Source organism: Leptopilina heterotoma, unplaced genomic scaffold (assembly GCF_015476425.1).
Source record: "Leptopilina heterotoma isolate Lh14 unplaced genomic scaffold, ASM1547642v1 Lhet_134, whole genome shotgun sequence".
In the NCBI taxonomy this organism is placed as follows: Eukaryota; Metazoa; Arthropoda; class Insecta; order Hymenoptera; family Figitidae; genus Leptopilina; species Leptopilina heterotoma.
In genome coordinates this window covers 2,415,875-2,434,694 of record NW_025110853.1, presented here as the reverse complement: position 1 = coordinate 2,434,694, position 18,820 = coordinate 2,415,875, and the positions used below count along the sequence as shown (strand labels likewise).

General features: G+C 26.2%; 1 protein-coding gene across 4 annotated transcripts in view; it reads right to left on the bottom strand.

Moving 5' to 3' along the window:
- LOC122513120 (paired amphipathic helix protein Sin3a) overlaps window positions 1–18,820 on the bottom strand; it is a 42,696-nt gene that overhangs the window by 16,033 nt on the left and 7,843 nt on the right. For 3 of the 4 annotated variants that reach the window (XM_043629385.1, XM_043629387.1, XM_043629384.1), the window contains exons 4-10: window positions 17,647–17,799; window positions 17,127–17,458; window positions 16,805–17,042; window positions 15,691–15,945; window positions 10,638–11,093; window positions 10,104–10,555; window positions 138–1,228 (exon numbers count right to left, since the gene is read on the bottom strand). In XM_043629385.1, coding sequence (XP_043485320.1) covers window positions 138–1,228; window positions 10,104–10,555; window positions 10,638–11,093; window positions 15,691–15,945; window positions 16,805–17,042; window positions 17,127–17,458; window positions 17,647–17,799 — 2,977 coding nt within the window. The remainder of the gene's footprint in view (window positions 1–137; window positions 1,229–10,103; window positions 10,556–10,637; window positions 11,094–15,690; window positions 15,946–16,804; window positions 17,043–17,126; window positions 17,459–17,646; window positions 17,800–18,820) is intronic. The other variant, XM_043629386.1, reaches the window with a different exon arrangement.

Below are 18,820 nucleotides of genomic sequence, written 5' to 3'. Positions count from 1 at the left end.
TTCCGATTCTTTCAGATTCTTTGTTGGATTCTTCCTTATTAAGTGAAAATTGCTTAAAAAAACATATTTTTAAGTAAAAATTTGATTGAGAAGATAACAGCCCGATTGACATAAAAAAGATTGATATTTAAACTTACTTTTGGGTTTCAATCTCAGTGCGACAGCGGTACTCTCCTTTCGTTGTTGCTTATACTGAGATTCCTCGTCAGCGAGAGCAACGGCTCTCTCATACATTTTCGTTAATCTCTCGCAGAGTGTTTGATGAAGCCTGAGAAACAGATACCAACTATTGCTCGCCATGAACAGAACATACTCCTCCTCGGGATCAGTTGAAAGACTATGAATTGGTAATTTAATGTCAGGTTCAATTTTAATCGTTGTCGTGGAAGACGGAGCCGGTGACGATGTACATTTATGTCTACTGCTTTGAAGGCCACCAACGGAGCATGTTGCATTGCCCGTTGATGTATTATTACCGCAACTAATACCCGATTCATCCTTATCCTCATCATCGTCTCTCTCATCGTCACTCAATTCTTGCCGCTGATGAAAAAATAAATCCGGAATAAAGTGCTTCAACAATTGTTTTATCCTCTGCTTATCCTCCTTGTGAATTGCAGTCTGCCGTTTAACGTGATGTATCAAAAGATTCGCTGCATCGTCCAAGACGGATTTGTCCTTATACGAGAATATTAAATGTGGACCGCCACTATTTTGATTGTCGCCATTATTATCGTCAACTTGCTCGTGCCTCTCGTCATAAAGTGTTTCAATTTCATTAAAGAGACTCTTTGACCTTAATGCTTTGACATCGTTTGGCTTGAAGTTTATACCTTGATGATCCAATGATTTCAGATAGTATTTTTCATTTTGTTCGCGCCATATTTTATTGAATCCTTTTTGCGCCTCTCGCCATTCTTCTTCTTTATTTTTTAAGCGTCGCAAAACAACGGGTACGGCAATCATTGGATTTTTCTTTAATCCATCAATAATATCGGCCGCCTTATCGCCGTATATCCTTTTTACAGCGCGTTGATGTATTGTCGGTGAACAACCGCCGAGACAATCGTCGAGTTTGAATTTTTGTAATTCCTCTTGGCTCATGCGACTCATTTTTTTGTGCACACCCTCTAAAACTCGTATTGTTGCCGCATTTGTCTCAATTACACCGTCTAATTCAAATCTCTCGTCTTCGCAGCGATAAATAAATTCCTCGTATTGTGTTTTTCTGGAAAAAAAAGAAAATAATTTATTTTCAAATTATGTTTCAATTTAGTTATTTACAAACAGAAACGGGTTCCAGTCCTTTCATTTAATTAGTAATAATATTAATTAATCTATTACAAGGTTGCCACAAAAATTTAATTTTGTTTTTCCCTGATTTCCAAACAAAATTTTTTCACTTTTTCCCTGAACCTAAAGAATATTTCGATTCAATCTAAAAAAGATTAGATAGCCCAAAAAATTTTCTATTACATTTATTTACGAATATCTCTAATTGTAAAATTATTTGAAAACATCAATAACTTCATTTTTAATAAGAGATGTCTAATGTGACGTCACCTCTGTCGGTATAGTCGCAGAAAGTAGAGCGATTATCTCCCAGGCCCCAATGTAACATTGGCTTATATGGGAGATTGCAGAAAATAATTTCTTTCTCTAAAATTGAAGTAAAAATCATGATAACCAAATGTGATTTGGATAAAGTAAAAATTTTCACAATACATACGTATTTAAAACTAAGTTATAAATTTCCCAAAGTTTAAAAATTAAAAAATACCAGTTCTAGCAGAACTAGCAGAAGAGAATTTCGTCTGCTAGAACTGGTATTTTGTAATTTTTAAACTTTGGGAAATTTATAACTTAGTTTTAAATACGTATGTGTTGTGAAAATCATTACTTTATCCAAATCACACTTGGTTATCATGATTTTTATTTCAATTTTAGAGAAAGAAATTATTTTCTGCAATCTCCCATATAAGCCAATGTTACATTGGGGCCTGGAAGATAATCGCTCTACTTTCTGCGACTATACCGACTGAGGTGACGTCACATTAGACATCTCTATTCTTCCATAGGAATTAAGATTTTCACAAATTTTAAATTCAAACTTTTAAAAATTGAATAACTTATAAGAATATTAATATAAAACATGATTTCTTTATGTTTTATAATAATTGAAGATGACTGAGTGATAAAATCATTATTTTATATTATAAAAATATTGTTACTGTAACTTCTTAAAAATTATTTTTTATTATTTCAATTCAATTATTATTTTCTAGAATTTTCAACTAAAATTCTCCTTTAAATCAATTATTTTCAATAATTTTTGAAAAAGTTCTTTGAGAATTTTCAAATCCATTTCTTTACAATTCATTTTTACGAAATTTCGATTATTTAATTATATAATATAATTCTATTCCTGCGAAATTTTTATTATTTATGAAAATAATTAACTGTTTTCGTCGAATTTTATCAAAATTTTTTTTAAATAATTGAATTGTTTTGAAAAATTTTATTAAAATATTAGATATTGAAAATCATTGATTTGAGGAAATTTTTTGAAAATAATTAAAATTTTGTTAATAATTTTGTAAAACTTTTGAAGATAATTGAATTTTGAAGAAGAATTTTATTATTTATAAAGATAATTAAATTTTGGAGCTAAATTTTGTTATTTATAAAGATAATTGAAATTTTGACGAGAATTGTTTTAAAGTTTTGAACATAATTGATTTTCTACGAAAAATTTTATTATTTTTCAAATTAATTGAAATTCTGCAATAATTTGTAACTTCTCAAAAATTCAATTTTTTGAGTGTTTTTAAATAAAATTCTTCTGAATCCATTATTTTTAATAATTAATTACTAGAGGTGTGCAAAAAGCTCGAAAAGCCGAGCCGAGCCGGGCCGCAATTTTTTCGAGTCGAGCCGAGCCCGAGCCGGGCTCGATGTATCGGGTACCCGAAATTTTCGAGTACCCGAAACATTCGGGTACCCGAAAAATTCGAGTACCCGAAATTATTCGAGTTTTTTATAAAGCTCGGCTCGGCCCGAGCTCGGCTCGAGCTCGAACTGAATAGGCTCGGCTCGGCTCGGCTCGAAAAATGAAAAGCTCGAAAATACCCGCTCGAGCTTCGGGTTTCGAGCTTTTTGCACACCTCTATTAATTACATTAAAAAATTTAACTAATTTCAGATGAATTTGAATATAATTAAAATTTTTCAAAAATCTAATTTCTTTAAAATTTTCAATTAAATTCATTCAAAATTGAAATTTTATAAATATTTCGAATTGAAACATTTTGAAGTTCATCTACTTATGAAATTATTGTAGATGCAACTCTTTTACAATTCAATTAATTTTGAAATTATACAAGATTAAATTACTAATAATTAATAAATTAACAAAAATGTTTAAATTTAAATATTTCCGCCATTGCTCTTTTGTCATCGTGCATGTGAACAGTACTTAAAAAAAACTTTTTATAATAAATTATAGAATTTAATAAAAATTGTTGAATCAAAATAATAATTGAATAATTTACGAATAAACAACAATTATAGATGAAATTAATCAAAATGAGTTTAAATTCTACTTGTCACGAGCACTAAGCTCGAAAATATTGTAAAATCCCGGTTAATTATGTAAATATTCCGGAACTAAAAATCAGCCTCTAAGATCCTGTTAAACCGAGGATTCCGAGGCAACTTGTTAACGAATAATAAATATTTATCGTTTTTAATTCTTTAAACTTGTTAACGTTGTTCTATTCGCGAATATAGGGCATTTTTTTCACGAAAAACAAGTGACTAGAAAAATATTTTTTAAGAAAGGGAAATAAATGAAATCACACTGTTGATTTCTTCCAAATAATTATATTAATCGTCATTAAAATTTATAAAATTTCGTTTCAATTGATACGCGTGAACACTAATTTTTCGAAAATAATATTAAAATTTCGGGTAATTATTATGAATTTGTGAAAAATATTTTTGAGTGTTTTCTTGTGAAAGTGTTAAGCTGCTGTTGGGAAATTTGGATCTTCTTGAAGGTGCACTGAGACATGGAAGTTTCTTCATAAATAGATGACTATGTGAATTAATTTCAATTTAATATTAATAATTTTGACGCACTCCCAAGAAAGGTATATATCTAAGAAGCAAGCGAATTGTAGGTTATGTTTGTGTTAGATTTATCCATGGAGTAATATAAGGAGACTTAACGGTCATGCCAGTATGATGTGAAAAGTGTGCCACCTTTTCGTACTACAAGTCCTCTCGTCTTACTTTCCCGGACGTCACGCCCGTCGTGGATAAAAATTGTACTTTGGTTGTAAACAAGAACACATGACATAACCTACAGCAGTAAATTTTTGTAAATTTAAATAGTGGACAAATGCACTTCTCCTCTTTTAATTAAAGAAGGACATAAATTGTCTTTCTTTAAACCAAGGGTTTGTTCTTTTAAATATTTGACTAATAACTTTAAATTGTAATTTGTTGAGTAATGAGAAGGCCTAGATTCGTGCTAGATACGGTTTGTTTTTTAACCTTTAAAGTGCTAAGTGTTGAAAAATCACGCTCAGTGCTAACCCCGGTCTGTCAGACCGCTATTCTCTTCTGACAGTTTTTTAGTCATTTATCATTTTTAAAAGACAACTATTATAAATATTTTTTACTTTTTAACAAAAAAAGTCATTTCTGTATTATGCATTTATTTATTTTATAAATGCAGTCTATGAGAACTGTCAGTAGAACTAGCTGCGCGTCAAGTTGCGCAGACGTCACTCATGGGAATGTACTGGAATATACTTTCACTTAAAGCTAACCCCGGTCTCACAGACCGCTATACTTCAAATATTTATTTATATTACAAAATTTAACGAATAAAAATTTTTGAAAAAGTTGTCTCCTAACAGATTTTCATAAAATATGAAGCTACTAAAAAGTTCAAGTTCTTATTATACTTTGAAAAAAAGTTTCAAGCAAAGAAAATTTTAATAGCGGTCTGTCAGACCGGCATAGCACTTTAAAGGTTAAATAAACTTATCATTCTCGGTGCTTTGAAAAAACACTTCTTTAAGAAGCATTTTTATTTGCTTTATAACTAGACATGCAATTTTTTATAAAACAATTCATATTACTATTATTTTATTGTTATTATCAACTTGGTACATAACTAAAAAACTACGTAAACAAAACTTATCATGAACAGCATGGAGGGTATATATTTTCTCCTGTAGGGGCGCTAATATCAGTGAACAAATTTCCGGTATGCCAATTTGCGTGCATGGCGATTTTACGCAGTCAAGTACAGTCAAAAGGCCTAAGCACAACTGTTCGGTTTCGGGAGACGGTTTCGGGATATGTAAGATTTACATACATTTTGAGGTTAGGAAGCCCATATCCTGAAAGGCCAACGCAGAATAGATCTGTAACCGGAACCGCAATCGTAAGCGTAACCGTAAGAATGAGTTAGAGAAGGATAGGTATATTGTTTATCCTTCTCTAACTCATTCTTACGTTTACGGTTACGATTGCGGTTCCGGTTACAGATCTATTCTGCGTTGGCCTGAAGTCGTCTCCCGCACCCGACTTAAGGCGCACTCACAGCTAGTAGGCAGCATACAAATTTGAATTTACTGTCTCTTTCACTCTAATTGACTTTCTCTCTTACTCCAATTACTGCCTGCGCAGGCAGGCAGAGCTGTGAGTGCTCTATCAGTTGTGCTTAGGGCTTAAAGGGATACATATACATACTTCTCCTTATACTCCTTCATGTTACGCACATTTGAACTTTGAGTGGTAAAACTCGAATGAACACTGAACAAAAATTGTTTTGAGTGTCATTTTTTTTTCTTTTGAGTATAATTTAATTTTCTTTCTTGGGTCTTGTAGATGATCTTGTCCTCTTCAAAATCCAGTTTGAAATTTGAAAAAATATTTAAAATTATAAAAATAGAGGATGATTTTCTGAAAATAAATAATATCAATTTTCTCAAAAACACCACCTTTTTTTCTATCCAAATTTTTACTACAAGTTCTAAAAATAATTATGAACATTTCCTAAGAATTTCAAGCGGAATAAACCATTCTGGCAATCAGGAGAACTTTTTTTTGAAATATTTATTTTCACAAATTTTCAAATTGTTAACGTTCACGTCGACAATGTTATAACGATTCATTTGTTTTTAAAAATGCAAGTTAACAATTTGAAAATTTGCGAAAATAAATATTTCAGAAAAAAGTTCTTCTGATTGCCAGAATGGTTTAGCCCGCTTGAAATTCATAGGAAATGTTCATAATTATTTTTAGAACTTGTAGTAAAAATTTGGATAGAAAAAAAGGTGGTGTTTTTGAGAAAATTGATATTATTTATTTTCAGAAAATCATCCTCTATTTTTATAATTTTAAATATTTTTTCAAATTTCAAACTGGATTTTAAAGAGGACAAGACCATCTACAAGACCCAAGAAAGAAAATTAAATTATACTTAAAAGAAAAAAATGACAAGCAAAACAATTTTTTTTCACATCAAAATTTTAATTACTTAAAATTTTTTCAATTTAATTATTTTCAAATATGCCATTATATCTTGAAAAATTATAAATAAAAGTTGTAAAGAAACAAATTTTTTAGAATTTAAAATAAACTACAAATTTGAATTCTAACTCTTCTTAAATTAAATTAATTTAGATGCAGTTTAGTTTATTTTTATGTTGTTTTTCACATTAAAAAATTTATGAATATTCAACTGTAATGTTACTAAAGTTTCGAACGTTCAATTGAACATTTTTTTTACTTTTTTCAGTTTGTATTTTTTTAAAAAAGAAAATTATTTTGTAGGGGAACATAGTCTAGGTCGGCCACCTTTTTGACTTTTGTTTATAACTTTTTTTTAAAAATGAATTTGGACAATTGAAGTATATGGTTGGAAAGTCCTGTTTAATAGGAACATTTTTTCTGTACAAAGTAAATTGACAGGTTTAAAAATGAAAAAGTTATAAAGATTTAAAAAAAAAAAAATTTGTAGTCCAGGTTAGCCATTACAGTCAAGGTCGGCCATGTTTAAAATTCAAAGGGCATTAATCGTTAAAAAATAAAATAACATGTTTGGAGTTACGGAAAATTGATTCTTTATTGTTTACAGTTTGTAACTTAATGAAATAACAAAATAATAACAATAAACAATATAAAAAAATAAATATAAATAAAAAAAAGTTTTGCACTAAAATATTAATAAAATTAAATAAAAATATTAATAAGATGATCAATTATATTATGAGTTATACAGAATTGCAGTTTTTGCAAATGAAGTAGCTCGTCCTCAACTTTGCGCATTTTAAACACATAGTGGCCGACCTTGACAGTAAGTAACATTACCGAATTGTTGTAAACAAAAAGAAATACGTTTCGGGATTCGATTTTTTACTTTGTTTTCCTTTCAACCATGAGTCCCACAAATTTTCTGCATACTTGCCTTGACGATTCAATTTGTTTTTTATCTTTTATTAATGGTTTTTCACATTATGCACAAAACTTTTTTTGAGCTTTTTTTGTACCGACGTCACAGAAAACACAATTTTCGATTTTCCGAAAATGTAATTGAACAAAAAGTTAGGTTTCACTAAGACAAGCTTCGACAAAAATGCGCGTAGGTGGCGCTAGTGAACTTGACAAAAAAACGCGAGTGGCCTACCTAGACAGTAGGCCAACCTTGACTACATTCCCCTACCTATAATAATAAAAACTAATTTTTAAAAAATAAAATATTTAATTTTAGTTATTTTTGCTTTCTCCTAGAGGAAGGATTGTATTGGCAAAATTTTCGATTGTGATTTTTTGATATATTTCGATGTAATTTGACCTCAGGAGTCCAAAAAACGTATTTTTAAAAAATGTCCGAATGTGTGTGTGTATACTAGCATTACATTTGCCTCAATACCTCAGAACCAGAAAAAGCTGTAGGCTCCAATTTTTTTTAAATTGTAGGTCTTCCCGGGGGACATAAAATAAGAGTATTTTCATTTATCGTCCATATTTTTAAAAATCTAAAATTTTGGAAAATAAGAATTTTTTGAAAATTTGTTAAAAAATGTAGGAGTAACTTTAAAAGTCTCGAAATCAACTTGTAGATCATTAAAAAACGTTTCAATTGACCTAATTTTGAACCCTATTTGGTGAGAAATTATATTATTGTAATTATGAAACTATTGGTGCAATTCCACGCCACTTCGACAACGTTTTGGAGTAAGCAAATGGATTTTAATGAAACTCAGGGATTGTAATCTATATGTAAAAAGAAATATTTTCACCAAAAATGAAGTCAAAATATTCGCTACTTTTTGAGATAGCAAAATTTTGAAAAAATTTTGAAATCGTTATATCTCCCATAAAACTTTATAAAAACTAAAAATTTTTTTTTTTTAAATTCAGGATGAAAAAACGAAAAAATTAACAAAATTTTATATAAACATTATTAACATTTTTTTTTCGTTTTTTCATCCTGAATTTAAAAAAAAAAAATTTTTAGTTTTTATAAAGTTTTATGGGAGATATAACGATTTCAAAATTTTTTCAAAATTTTGCTATCTCAAAAAGTAGCGAATATTTTGACTTCATTTTTGGTGAAAATATTTCTTTTTACATATAGATTACAATCCCTGAGTTTCATTAAAATCCATTTGCTTACTCCAAAACGTTGTCGAAGTGGCGTGGAATTGCACATTGGTATTTTAAAAACTAAAAATTGTGTAACTTTTGTGTAACAATTAAACTATTATAATCATCTTAATTTTTTCGACGAATTTAATTAAAATTATATTGAAAATAATTGAAGTTCTTGCGAAGAATTTTATTAAAGTTGATTTTTTTTAATTTTCTATGTGAAAATATTTAAAAATTGAAGATCATTTTTGAAAATTAAAAATTTTGTAATTTACATAATTATAATTAAACTGATCATTTATCAATTAATGTTATTATTAACTATCAATTATTAATCAATCATCAACATAATAATAATAATAATAATAATAATAATAATTATTATTATTATTATTAAGTAGACAGTTTTCCTGGTTATTCAATTATTTATAAAAATGGAAAGTGCAACTTTTATAAAATTCAATTATTTTTTGAATTTTTAAATAAAATTATTCGCAAAATTATCTGAAATAAATTCAATTTCAAATCTGTAAAACTCAATTATTATTAAAAATAGAAAGAATTTAAAATTTAATTGAATATTTTCTTTTATTTAAAGGCTGTTGCCTTTAAGATTCTAGAAATTTTAGAAATTGAATATTTTTAGAGTAATTTTGATCAAATTCCCTGATTTTTCCCTGACCTGTGGCAACCTTGAATATGTATTTAAGTATTTTTTAACATAATGTTTTTATAGAAGAACGTTTAATCTTTTTTAATGAAATATAATTAATAAGTTTTAAAATAAGTATTTTTACTTTTTCTCACCAAATTACCAGTGTTTTTATTTAAAAAAACACTTTTTATTTTTAAAAAATTCAAGTTCCTGAAGTTGCCACCGATGCTCAGCATCGAAAAATATTTTTTGTACGAAAGGTTGTTTAGAAAGAATTTGTAGGCCCAAATTTATAAAGCTACTTTACTAAAACGGAATAATTGCGCTGACATTTTTGAACGTTCAAATGAACGAAATACTTTTTATTAAGAATATTTTCAAAAGTTTTGCAATAAAAATTTCAGTAAAAATTAAAAATTTTACATTTCGAAATTTTAGTTAATTATTTTTTTTTTACTGCAACTCAAAATTATTGCAATAGAAATTTAATTTGAAGAAGAAATAAATAAATTTCGTTCATTTGAACGTTCAGAACTTTAGGATCATGCGCTGACACAACCTAGAACATGGACCAACCATCACGATCCTCCCCTACTCTTAAAAAGTTTTTTACTTCTTCGGTGCATGAAAGAAGTGAAATTTGTTAAATAAAAATTTTACCACTAAAAATATAAAAAAAAGCATCGACGCTAACTTCAGGAACCTTAAAATTCAAAATCACCGGTCAGCGTGTCACTCTAAAGATTGTTATAAATTGAATGAAATGAAATAATTACCTGGAAGTGACAAAAGTACTGTCCTCCGACCACGTTGGGAATGACACCCATGTATCATTGAGGACTTCTTTGCAAAGTGGCGTTCTTCCCGTGCATTTTGGCTGCATATATGACTTTGGAAGCGCGCAATACGATGCACCTAACCTTTTACATGTCGAATAATCAATTTCCATAGCAAGATCACCCTGCGGTCTATCCTGATGGCTTCGCACGACATTATTTGGTAATGCCTCAATACCCAATGGCGATGTTAAATTCGTCGATGTTGTACTCGTTTGATCCGGTACATGTCCAAGAAAATCCTTAAACCAACGTAATAATTCGGGGAATCTTCCCAAAAAAGGTGTCACCAATTGAATTAATTCAGACTTTGATACAATCTCCTGATTAAACAATACCAAACAACGGAGAAAATTCTCATAGACTTCCTGCGATCTCAATGCTTTCCTCACCTGAAAAAAATCATTTTTTTTCATATTTAATTTTGAAAATAATTTATTAAAAGAATCTATTTTGTGGCAAACGTGAATTTACCTTGTCGAAAAAAGCATAATCATTCAAGCTGCCGTATTTTCCAACTTCCGCGATCGAAGTGTCACGGGCGGAAGTGACCTTGTGCTTTTTAGTCGGTGGTGGTCCATGCTGTATATGATGGGAATTTCCCGTTGACATTGATGTCGAGAATGATGGACTTCTTTTTAATTGTCCCGTACTGTGGCCAATTTTTTGTCCAGTGCCAATTTCACGTGAACTTTGCCGATCGCGTTCACGTTCACGATGCTCACGATTGTCACGTTCAAGACTGCCTATTCCACTTGAATCACTGTGATCCCTTGGCAATGTACCCGAATTATTGTACGAAGTCTTTAGACCTATAGGTTTCTTTGTTATTGTTGAATGATCATTAACAGGACCAACTTTATTAGTCTGAAACATAGCAGACTGGCGCCAATCAGTGTTAGATTTGTCATCGATGTGAAAATTAGGGATCTATGTTTTACATAAAGAAGCAAGAGATTAATTATTCAGAAACTTCGTTTCATTCCATTTTTTGAGAATAGATATTCAAAATTCAATTCACAATTGAATAAAAATATTCAATTAAATATGTATTGAAATTTGGTTAGAATTTTTATTTCACGAAAATTTTATTACAAAACTAGCAAAAACTGACGCGCGCGAGCGCGCGTGCATTTTTTTTTCAACGTTTTATTTTAAATAATTAAAACTTTATTTTTTCAGCGAATTTGAACCATTATGATGTCACAATTTTTTAGCAAATGCTGTGAACAAATTGTGACGTCATTATGGTTCAAATGCCATTAAAGAAATTATTTCATCTTCTATTAATTAATATATTTTTGCATTTTCTTTTTTTATATAAATAAATTAAAATTTTTATTTATTAATTGAAAATATCTGTTCGCAGTTTATATTTTTTTTTTGTTTAATATTTTAATAATTTTATGTTTTAATATATATATAAATATATTTTTTCTATTAAAATAGCAATTCTTTAAAATGATTATTATTATTTTTAAGGATATTTTAATTATTATTATGACGTTATAATGTTTTAAATAAATTTAAAAAATGGAAATGCTAAAAAGAATGAAAAATACATTTTTTTTAGAAATATAAAATTATTCAATTAACATCTTCTATCTTTATATCTTCTCTCTATATTAATATCTTCTTCTTCTTCTATCTTCTTTGATTTAGTTGTAATTTACTTTTTTGTTTCCTATCTTCTTTAATAATTTTATGTTTCAATATTTTTAATTTTAATTAAAATTAATATATTGAATTTCATTTAAATTCTTGCAAAAAATTTGAGAATCATTGAATTTCTTCAAAAAATGTCATTATTTATGAAAATAATTCAATTTTCGCTAAAAATCATTAAATCAATTTTGGAAACCCTAATTAAATTTTTCTGAAGAATTATTTTTTATTTTTTGTTTAATAATTGTGTTTCTTTAATAATTTTAATTGGATATTTTTAAAGTAATTTAAATTTATGAACAATTTTTTTCAAGTTTTTAAAACTAATTTTTAAATTTGTAAATTTAGTTGAAACATCTATTGTTTACATTTATCCCTTGTTTACAATTACCCCAAATGGCCCTAATTGTAAATTGATTGTTTTGTTGATTTTTGAATTTTATTTCGGAATAATTCAATTTTTTATTATGTATTTTTCATGATTTGAAGACTTTATATAGTCTTTAAAAGACTTGATAGTATTTAAATAGTTGAAATGAAAGGCGGTGCCTAAAGTATTTTTTTTAAGTTCATTATTTTTTTTTCTTTTTAGAAAATCTATTTTCTATAATATTGTGTTAAAAAAAACGTTAACATTTTATATTTTATTTGAACAGAAGATAACGATAAGTTTAATTCTTGCAAAAGAAAGCACTTATAAGTTAATTCTACACACAAACACACACAGAAATACGTTTATTTTTTACGTAAGTGCCAATAAATTAATTTCAATTTTTTATTTAAAATGAAATAATTTAATTTTGAATTAATTGTATTTTTGATATTTGAATAATTAATTATTATTTTGAACAATTACATTTTTCAATGATTTTAAAATAATTAAATTTTTATTAAAAACAGAATAATTTATTTTTGAATTAATTAAAATTGTTTGATTTATTTTTGAATAATTAATAATTGACTTTTGAATTATTTAAAATTCAAATATTGTAAAAAATTAATAAAATATTTAAAAAAAACAATTTATTTTTAACATAATAAAAAAGTAATTTATTAAAATACTAAATTCAAATAGATTTTGAATTGCAATTATTTTTAAAAATGAATAAATTTTTTGTGTAAAATCATTTTTTTAAAATTAATTAAAATTTGAAACAATTGAATTTTTTTTTTTCATTTTTGAAAAATTAATTATTTCGAACAATTTTTTAAACATAAAAGAACCAGGAGCTATTATCACTCATAATAGCAATCAAAAAAAGCACACACTAAAGGGATCGCTCTTCCCAAAAAATTTAGACTCTAGATCCTGCACTGTATAAGTTAATAATTGAAGATTAATTAAATTTTTGAAAAATTAAATATTAAAAAATTAATTATTTTGAATAATTAATATTATTGAACAGTAATTTACGAAAACGACCAATGTAATAAAATTTAGAACGATATTTTTTATTGATTCAGGAAAATTGAATTTTTTAATTAAAATTAATAATCGTTGAAAATTGAAAATAATACAACTTTTATTGACAATTCGATATTTCAGTTTTTTTAGATTTTAAAAATGCATAAAATTTTCAATAATAATAATAAATCAAAATACAATAAATATTATCAATTATAATTATAAATAAAAAAAAATAATAATAATAATAATAAGATATACGAATAAAATTTGTTTTTAAGTTATTTTGAGATTTTTATTTAACAAAATAAAATGAAATAATATAAATGATTTAATTAAGAAGAAAATTTTAATTAATAATTAGAATTTACCAATCTACAGTTTTTTTTCCACTGAAAACGGTAACCTCTCGCCTGATACCAGATATTTTTCCACGATTTTTCAAACACAATAATTCTTGTCACAATTTAACGTTTTTTAAAAACACCCGCACTACCGCATAACATAACATCGGAAATGTCAAAACATCACGAAAAATATAAACAAACAAAAAAATCATGATAATAATTCGCAAATGATAACTAACAACTAACTTCATACTGCGAACGGACAGAATGAAAAACCACAGACTTTAATAAAGTTAATAGAATTTTTTTCAATCGTATTTCTTATTTCAAGTTTGTATTTTTATTTCTTGAAATTTTTATTCAATGGAATTTAAATTAACAGTGAATTATTTTATTTAACAGAAATTTTTATGGAATCGAATATATTCTATTGAATTTTAGTGAGAACGATATTTTCATTTAAAAAATTACTTTGTACCTATATTTAAAAAATTAATTCTTAACTAAGTAAATGTTTAATTTTAATTATTTTTCATTTTATAACAGTAATTTTTCCAAATAATTAAACAGAAAAAATTTTTCGTTTATTTTAACGTTACAAACTTCAGAAAAATAGAAATTTTAAGTAGCAGAATTTTTATTTTATTGTATTTTTATTTTGTACCTACTAATTCTTAAAATTTTTGAAAAATACGAAGGAAAGAAAATTCTGATTGGTGTATTTTTAATTAGAAATTTACTAAATTTACTAAATATTCAGTTAAATTAGAATTCTGATTAAGAAAAATTCAGTTCAATGAGAATTTTGCTCAATAAAAAATTAAGTACAATAAGAATTTTGCGAAAAAATTCAACTAAATTATAATTCTGCTAAATAAAATTAAGTTCAATAAGAATTCTGTTCAAGAAAAATTAAGTTAAATGAAAATTTTGCTAAAAAAATAGTTTTAATCAGAATTCTGCTCAAGAGAAATTCAGTTGAATTAGAATTCTGCTTAAGAAAAAATCATTTAACTTAGAATACTGTTTAAGAAAAAATCATTTAAATTAAAATTCTGCTTGAAGAAAAATCCAGTTGAAAAAGAAGATAAAGAAATATTAAGTTAAATTTTAATTGTGATAAAGAAAAATTCAGTTAAATAAGAATTCTGTGAAATAAATTCAACTAAATTAGAATTCTGCTAAAAAAATTCGATTAAGTCAGAATTCGTCTCTAAAAAAATTCAGTTTAATTAGAATTCTGGTCAAGAAGAAATTCTACGTTAGAAAAATCCATTTAAATTAGAATTCTACCTGAAAAAAATTTAATTAAAAAAATAATTCTACTAAAGAAATATTTATTTAAATTAGAATTTTGCCGGAAGAAAAATTTATTTAATAATTTTGCTAAAGAAAAATTCAGTTAAATTAGAAATATGCTAAAGAAAAAAACAGTTCAATTATAATTCTACTCTAGAAAAATTCAGTTTAATTAGAATTCTGCTCCAGAAAAATTCAGTTCAATTAGAATTCTATTAAATCAAAATTAGATTACGTAAAAAATCTGTTAAATATATGTAAGTTAAATAAAAAGTCCATAAAAACACAATTTTGTAAAAATTGGATTAAAAAAAATACTCTGCCAAGTAAAAAATTGGAATTATTTTAAATTCCTTTAAACACTAGAAGAAATACTAAGCAATAATAAAAAATAAAATAATAAAATTCAGTGAAATGAAAATTCTAACTAAAAATAATTAAATTTTGTGATCCCCAAGTTTTTAACACATTCAAATAAACGAAATATTTTTTATTAAAAATATGTTTATAAATTGCTGTTCACAATAAAAATGAAAAACTTAAATTTTGCATTTAGAAACTTAGTAATTATTTTTTTTGTATACTGACGAAAAATTATTGCAATACAAATTTAATTTGAACAAGAATTATTTCTTCTTCAAATGAAATTTTTATTTCGTTTGTTTAAACATTTAAAACTTTAGGATTTTTCAATTTTTTTGCAATTCCTTAAAGTGTCCCGGAGAATAAAAATATAAACTTTTAAAACTTCATTTTTGTCTCATGAATGAAAAATCATAGAGCGAAAAAAATTGCAATAAAAGCAACTCACCAGTGCGCTTTGTTGATTCGTTGCATCAGGTAAAAATTGGCCAAATTCTAAAAGTAGATCATCTTGGGTTTCAAAAAGTTTCGCCACTTGACTGTAAACTTCCGCTTCAGTCAAATGCTTCCCAGTGCTTGATAGTGAACTTCCACTGCCATCGCCCATATGCTGGTAAAGTTTTAGATTCCTTTGCTCTTTCTGATATGTGTGTAAAATTTCTAGAAATTTCTTGTACTTCTCCGGTTGGTTTTGAAATCGGTTCTAGAACATTTTTCCAAAAATTTTTGCTTATCATCACAATTAAATTATATTAATTTTCTTTTTAAATTTAAAAATTTTTTAAAAACTTTTGCGAACAAAATTTTTGAAAATTATAAATAAATAAATTAACTAATTTTTTTTTCATCTCATAATAAAGAGAAAGTATTTCTGTATTCATATGAAAGTATAAATTCTACAAATAAAGAAAATTGTTCAATATGTCAAATATTTTTTGTTAATTATGTTTTTATCAAAGAAAAAATTAAAAATGCTTTTCAATTTTTCAAAATTGTAAATAAATGAATGAACAATTCTTTTCTACTCTCATAATACAGAAAAAGTAGTTCTGTATTCGTACGAAAATACAAATTCTACAAATAAAGAAAATTTGTCAATATGAAATATTTTTTAAATTATTTTTTTTTTCATCAAAGAAAAATTTTACGAACGAAAATTGTAAACAAAAGCACACAATTTTTTCTACTCTCATAATAAAAAGAAAGTATTTAATTTTTTTATGTACTTTTGGATTTGTATGAAAATACAAATTTTCTACAAATGAAGAAAATTTGTTAAATGTGAAATATTTTTTTAATTATTAATTTTTTAATCAAAGAAAAATTCTATGAACGAAAGTTTTCAAAATTGAAAGTAAATAGATAAAAATTTTTCCAATCTCATAATAAAGAGAAAGTATTTCTGTATTCATATGAAAGTACAAATTTTATATACTAAAATAATAATAAAAAAACTGTTGCCAATTCGTGAAATATTTTAAAATTATTTACTTTCAAAATAACTAAAAAAAGGACTAAAAGGACTAAAATTTGTCCTTTTTTTTGAAAGAAGGTATGCCTACCTTAATTTTATTGACATAATTAATGGCGCGATTGAACTCGACTGGTTGACTTTGTTGTGTTTGTCCACTATTGGAAACACCGTCTTGTGCTTGACTCAATACCTGACTCACGGCTTGCGCTTGAGCTGCGGCAACATGCGAATTATTACAGGGCTGAATTGGCGGTGACGATGGACCATGCACCGTCATATTATTATTCGAAATATTATTCGCCTGTGGATGATGAATATTTCCAGAACTGAAAATAAAATAAAAAAATAAAATTCTCATTAATTTGCAACAATTACGATTAGTATTATATTTGATAAATAGATAAACTTACCCGGGCATACTTTGAAGAACAGGTGGCGTTTTTGTCGATTGAATTGGGGGATGAGAGGTCGGAAACGAACTGAGACTCACGGTACAATGATGTTTCGAAACAGTGGCCATATGGGCCGGCGATTCATCTGGTACGCACACGGAAACTTGATACGCGTATCCCTTTGCGTTTGATTGGACCTCAATTTTATAACCCGGCGGTAAGAAAGTGTTAAAACCGACAATCAATTCAGGATGTCCTTTAAATAAATGGCTCACCCTTCTTATCACACCGGGGGTATCGATACTTTGCGATTTAAACTCCTTCATAATATCCAAGAAGTCGTTATAAACCTGTTAAAAATCATAAAAAGAACATTTTTTTAAATACCAATATTTTTAAAACAGTAAACAAAATTTAAATTGTTCTTTTTTTAATTATTCGACGGAAATTATTTTTAACTTTTAATTATTTTTTCCGTTATAAATAAACGAAAATTGACTTTTTTTTTTTTTTTTTTTGCATAAAAAGAGTGAATTACCTGCGGTTGATCGCTAAACTTGTACTTGACTTGATCAAGATAGGAAAGTGCATCTTCGACTTTTAATCTTTGAAATTGTTGTCCGCCAGTGCCGGCACTTAAATTACTGCTCGGCGGCGTTACCGGCAAAGTTGGCGCGTTACTAGGATGCATCTGAAACATTATTTTTCAAATATAAATTTACCTCTCTACGTAAAACGATTTAATTGAAAAGAAAAATAATTAAACTTAAAAAAGAAAATAATTGAAATAAAAAAAAAATAGTAAGTTATTAAAATTTTTAAAAATGTTGAAATAAAATTTCAGTTCTTTTCTTTTTTTACAATTTAATTTTTTTTTAAAATGTAATTATTTTTAAGTAAAAATATTTTAATTGAGTTCATTCTTTAATTTTACAACTCGAATTTTTAAAAAAATCAACATTTGAATTATTTCTTGTTTTCTTTAGTTTTAAAACAATATTTTTTTTAACATATTTGAATTATTTTAATTATTTTCTTTAATTTTATAACAATTCGAATATTTTAAAAAAGTCAATATTTTTGTAAAAATATTTTAATTGAATTCTTTTCTTTAATTTTATAATTCAAATTTTTAAGAAAGTCAATATTTTTTTTAACAATATTTGTGAATTATTTCAGTTCTTTTCTTTAATTTTATAACAATTCAAATTTTTAAAAAAGTCAATATTTTTGTAACAATATTTGAATAATTAATAAAATTGAATCGTAAATTTTGAAAAGGGCTTAACTCGAAAAAACGTAAGTCTCATTTTTACATAACAAAATTGTCAGTGAAAATGACCATTACGGTTATTAGAATTGAGCCTTCTTCGAAATTTACAATTGAATTGAATTTTTATAATGAAAATAATTTAAACAATTGATAATAGAAATAATAAAAAATTTAATTTCATATATTATTTGTGTATATAATATTTCAATTATAACTATAATTTACTTTTCCAGTACGTAATTGAATTTAAATATAAATAGATGTCAAAATATTTTAATTTTTAATTTGCATTTTCAAGTAGAATTTTTAAATAATATAAATGTAGAAAGATTTTTTAATTTTTTTTTTTAATAAGTAGGGTAGGGTGGGGCATTACTATTCGCGGGGCGAAACTATTCTATAGTCCTGGAGAGAAAACTATTCATCCGATTGAAGTTTT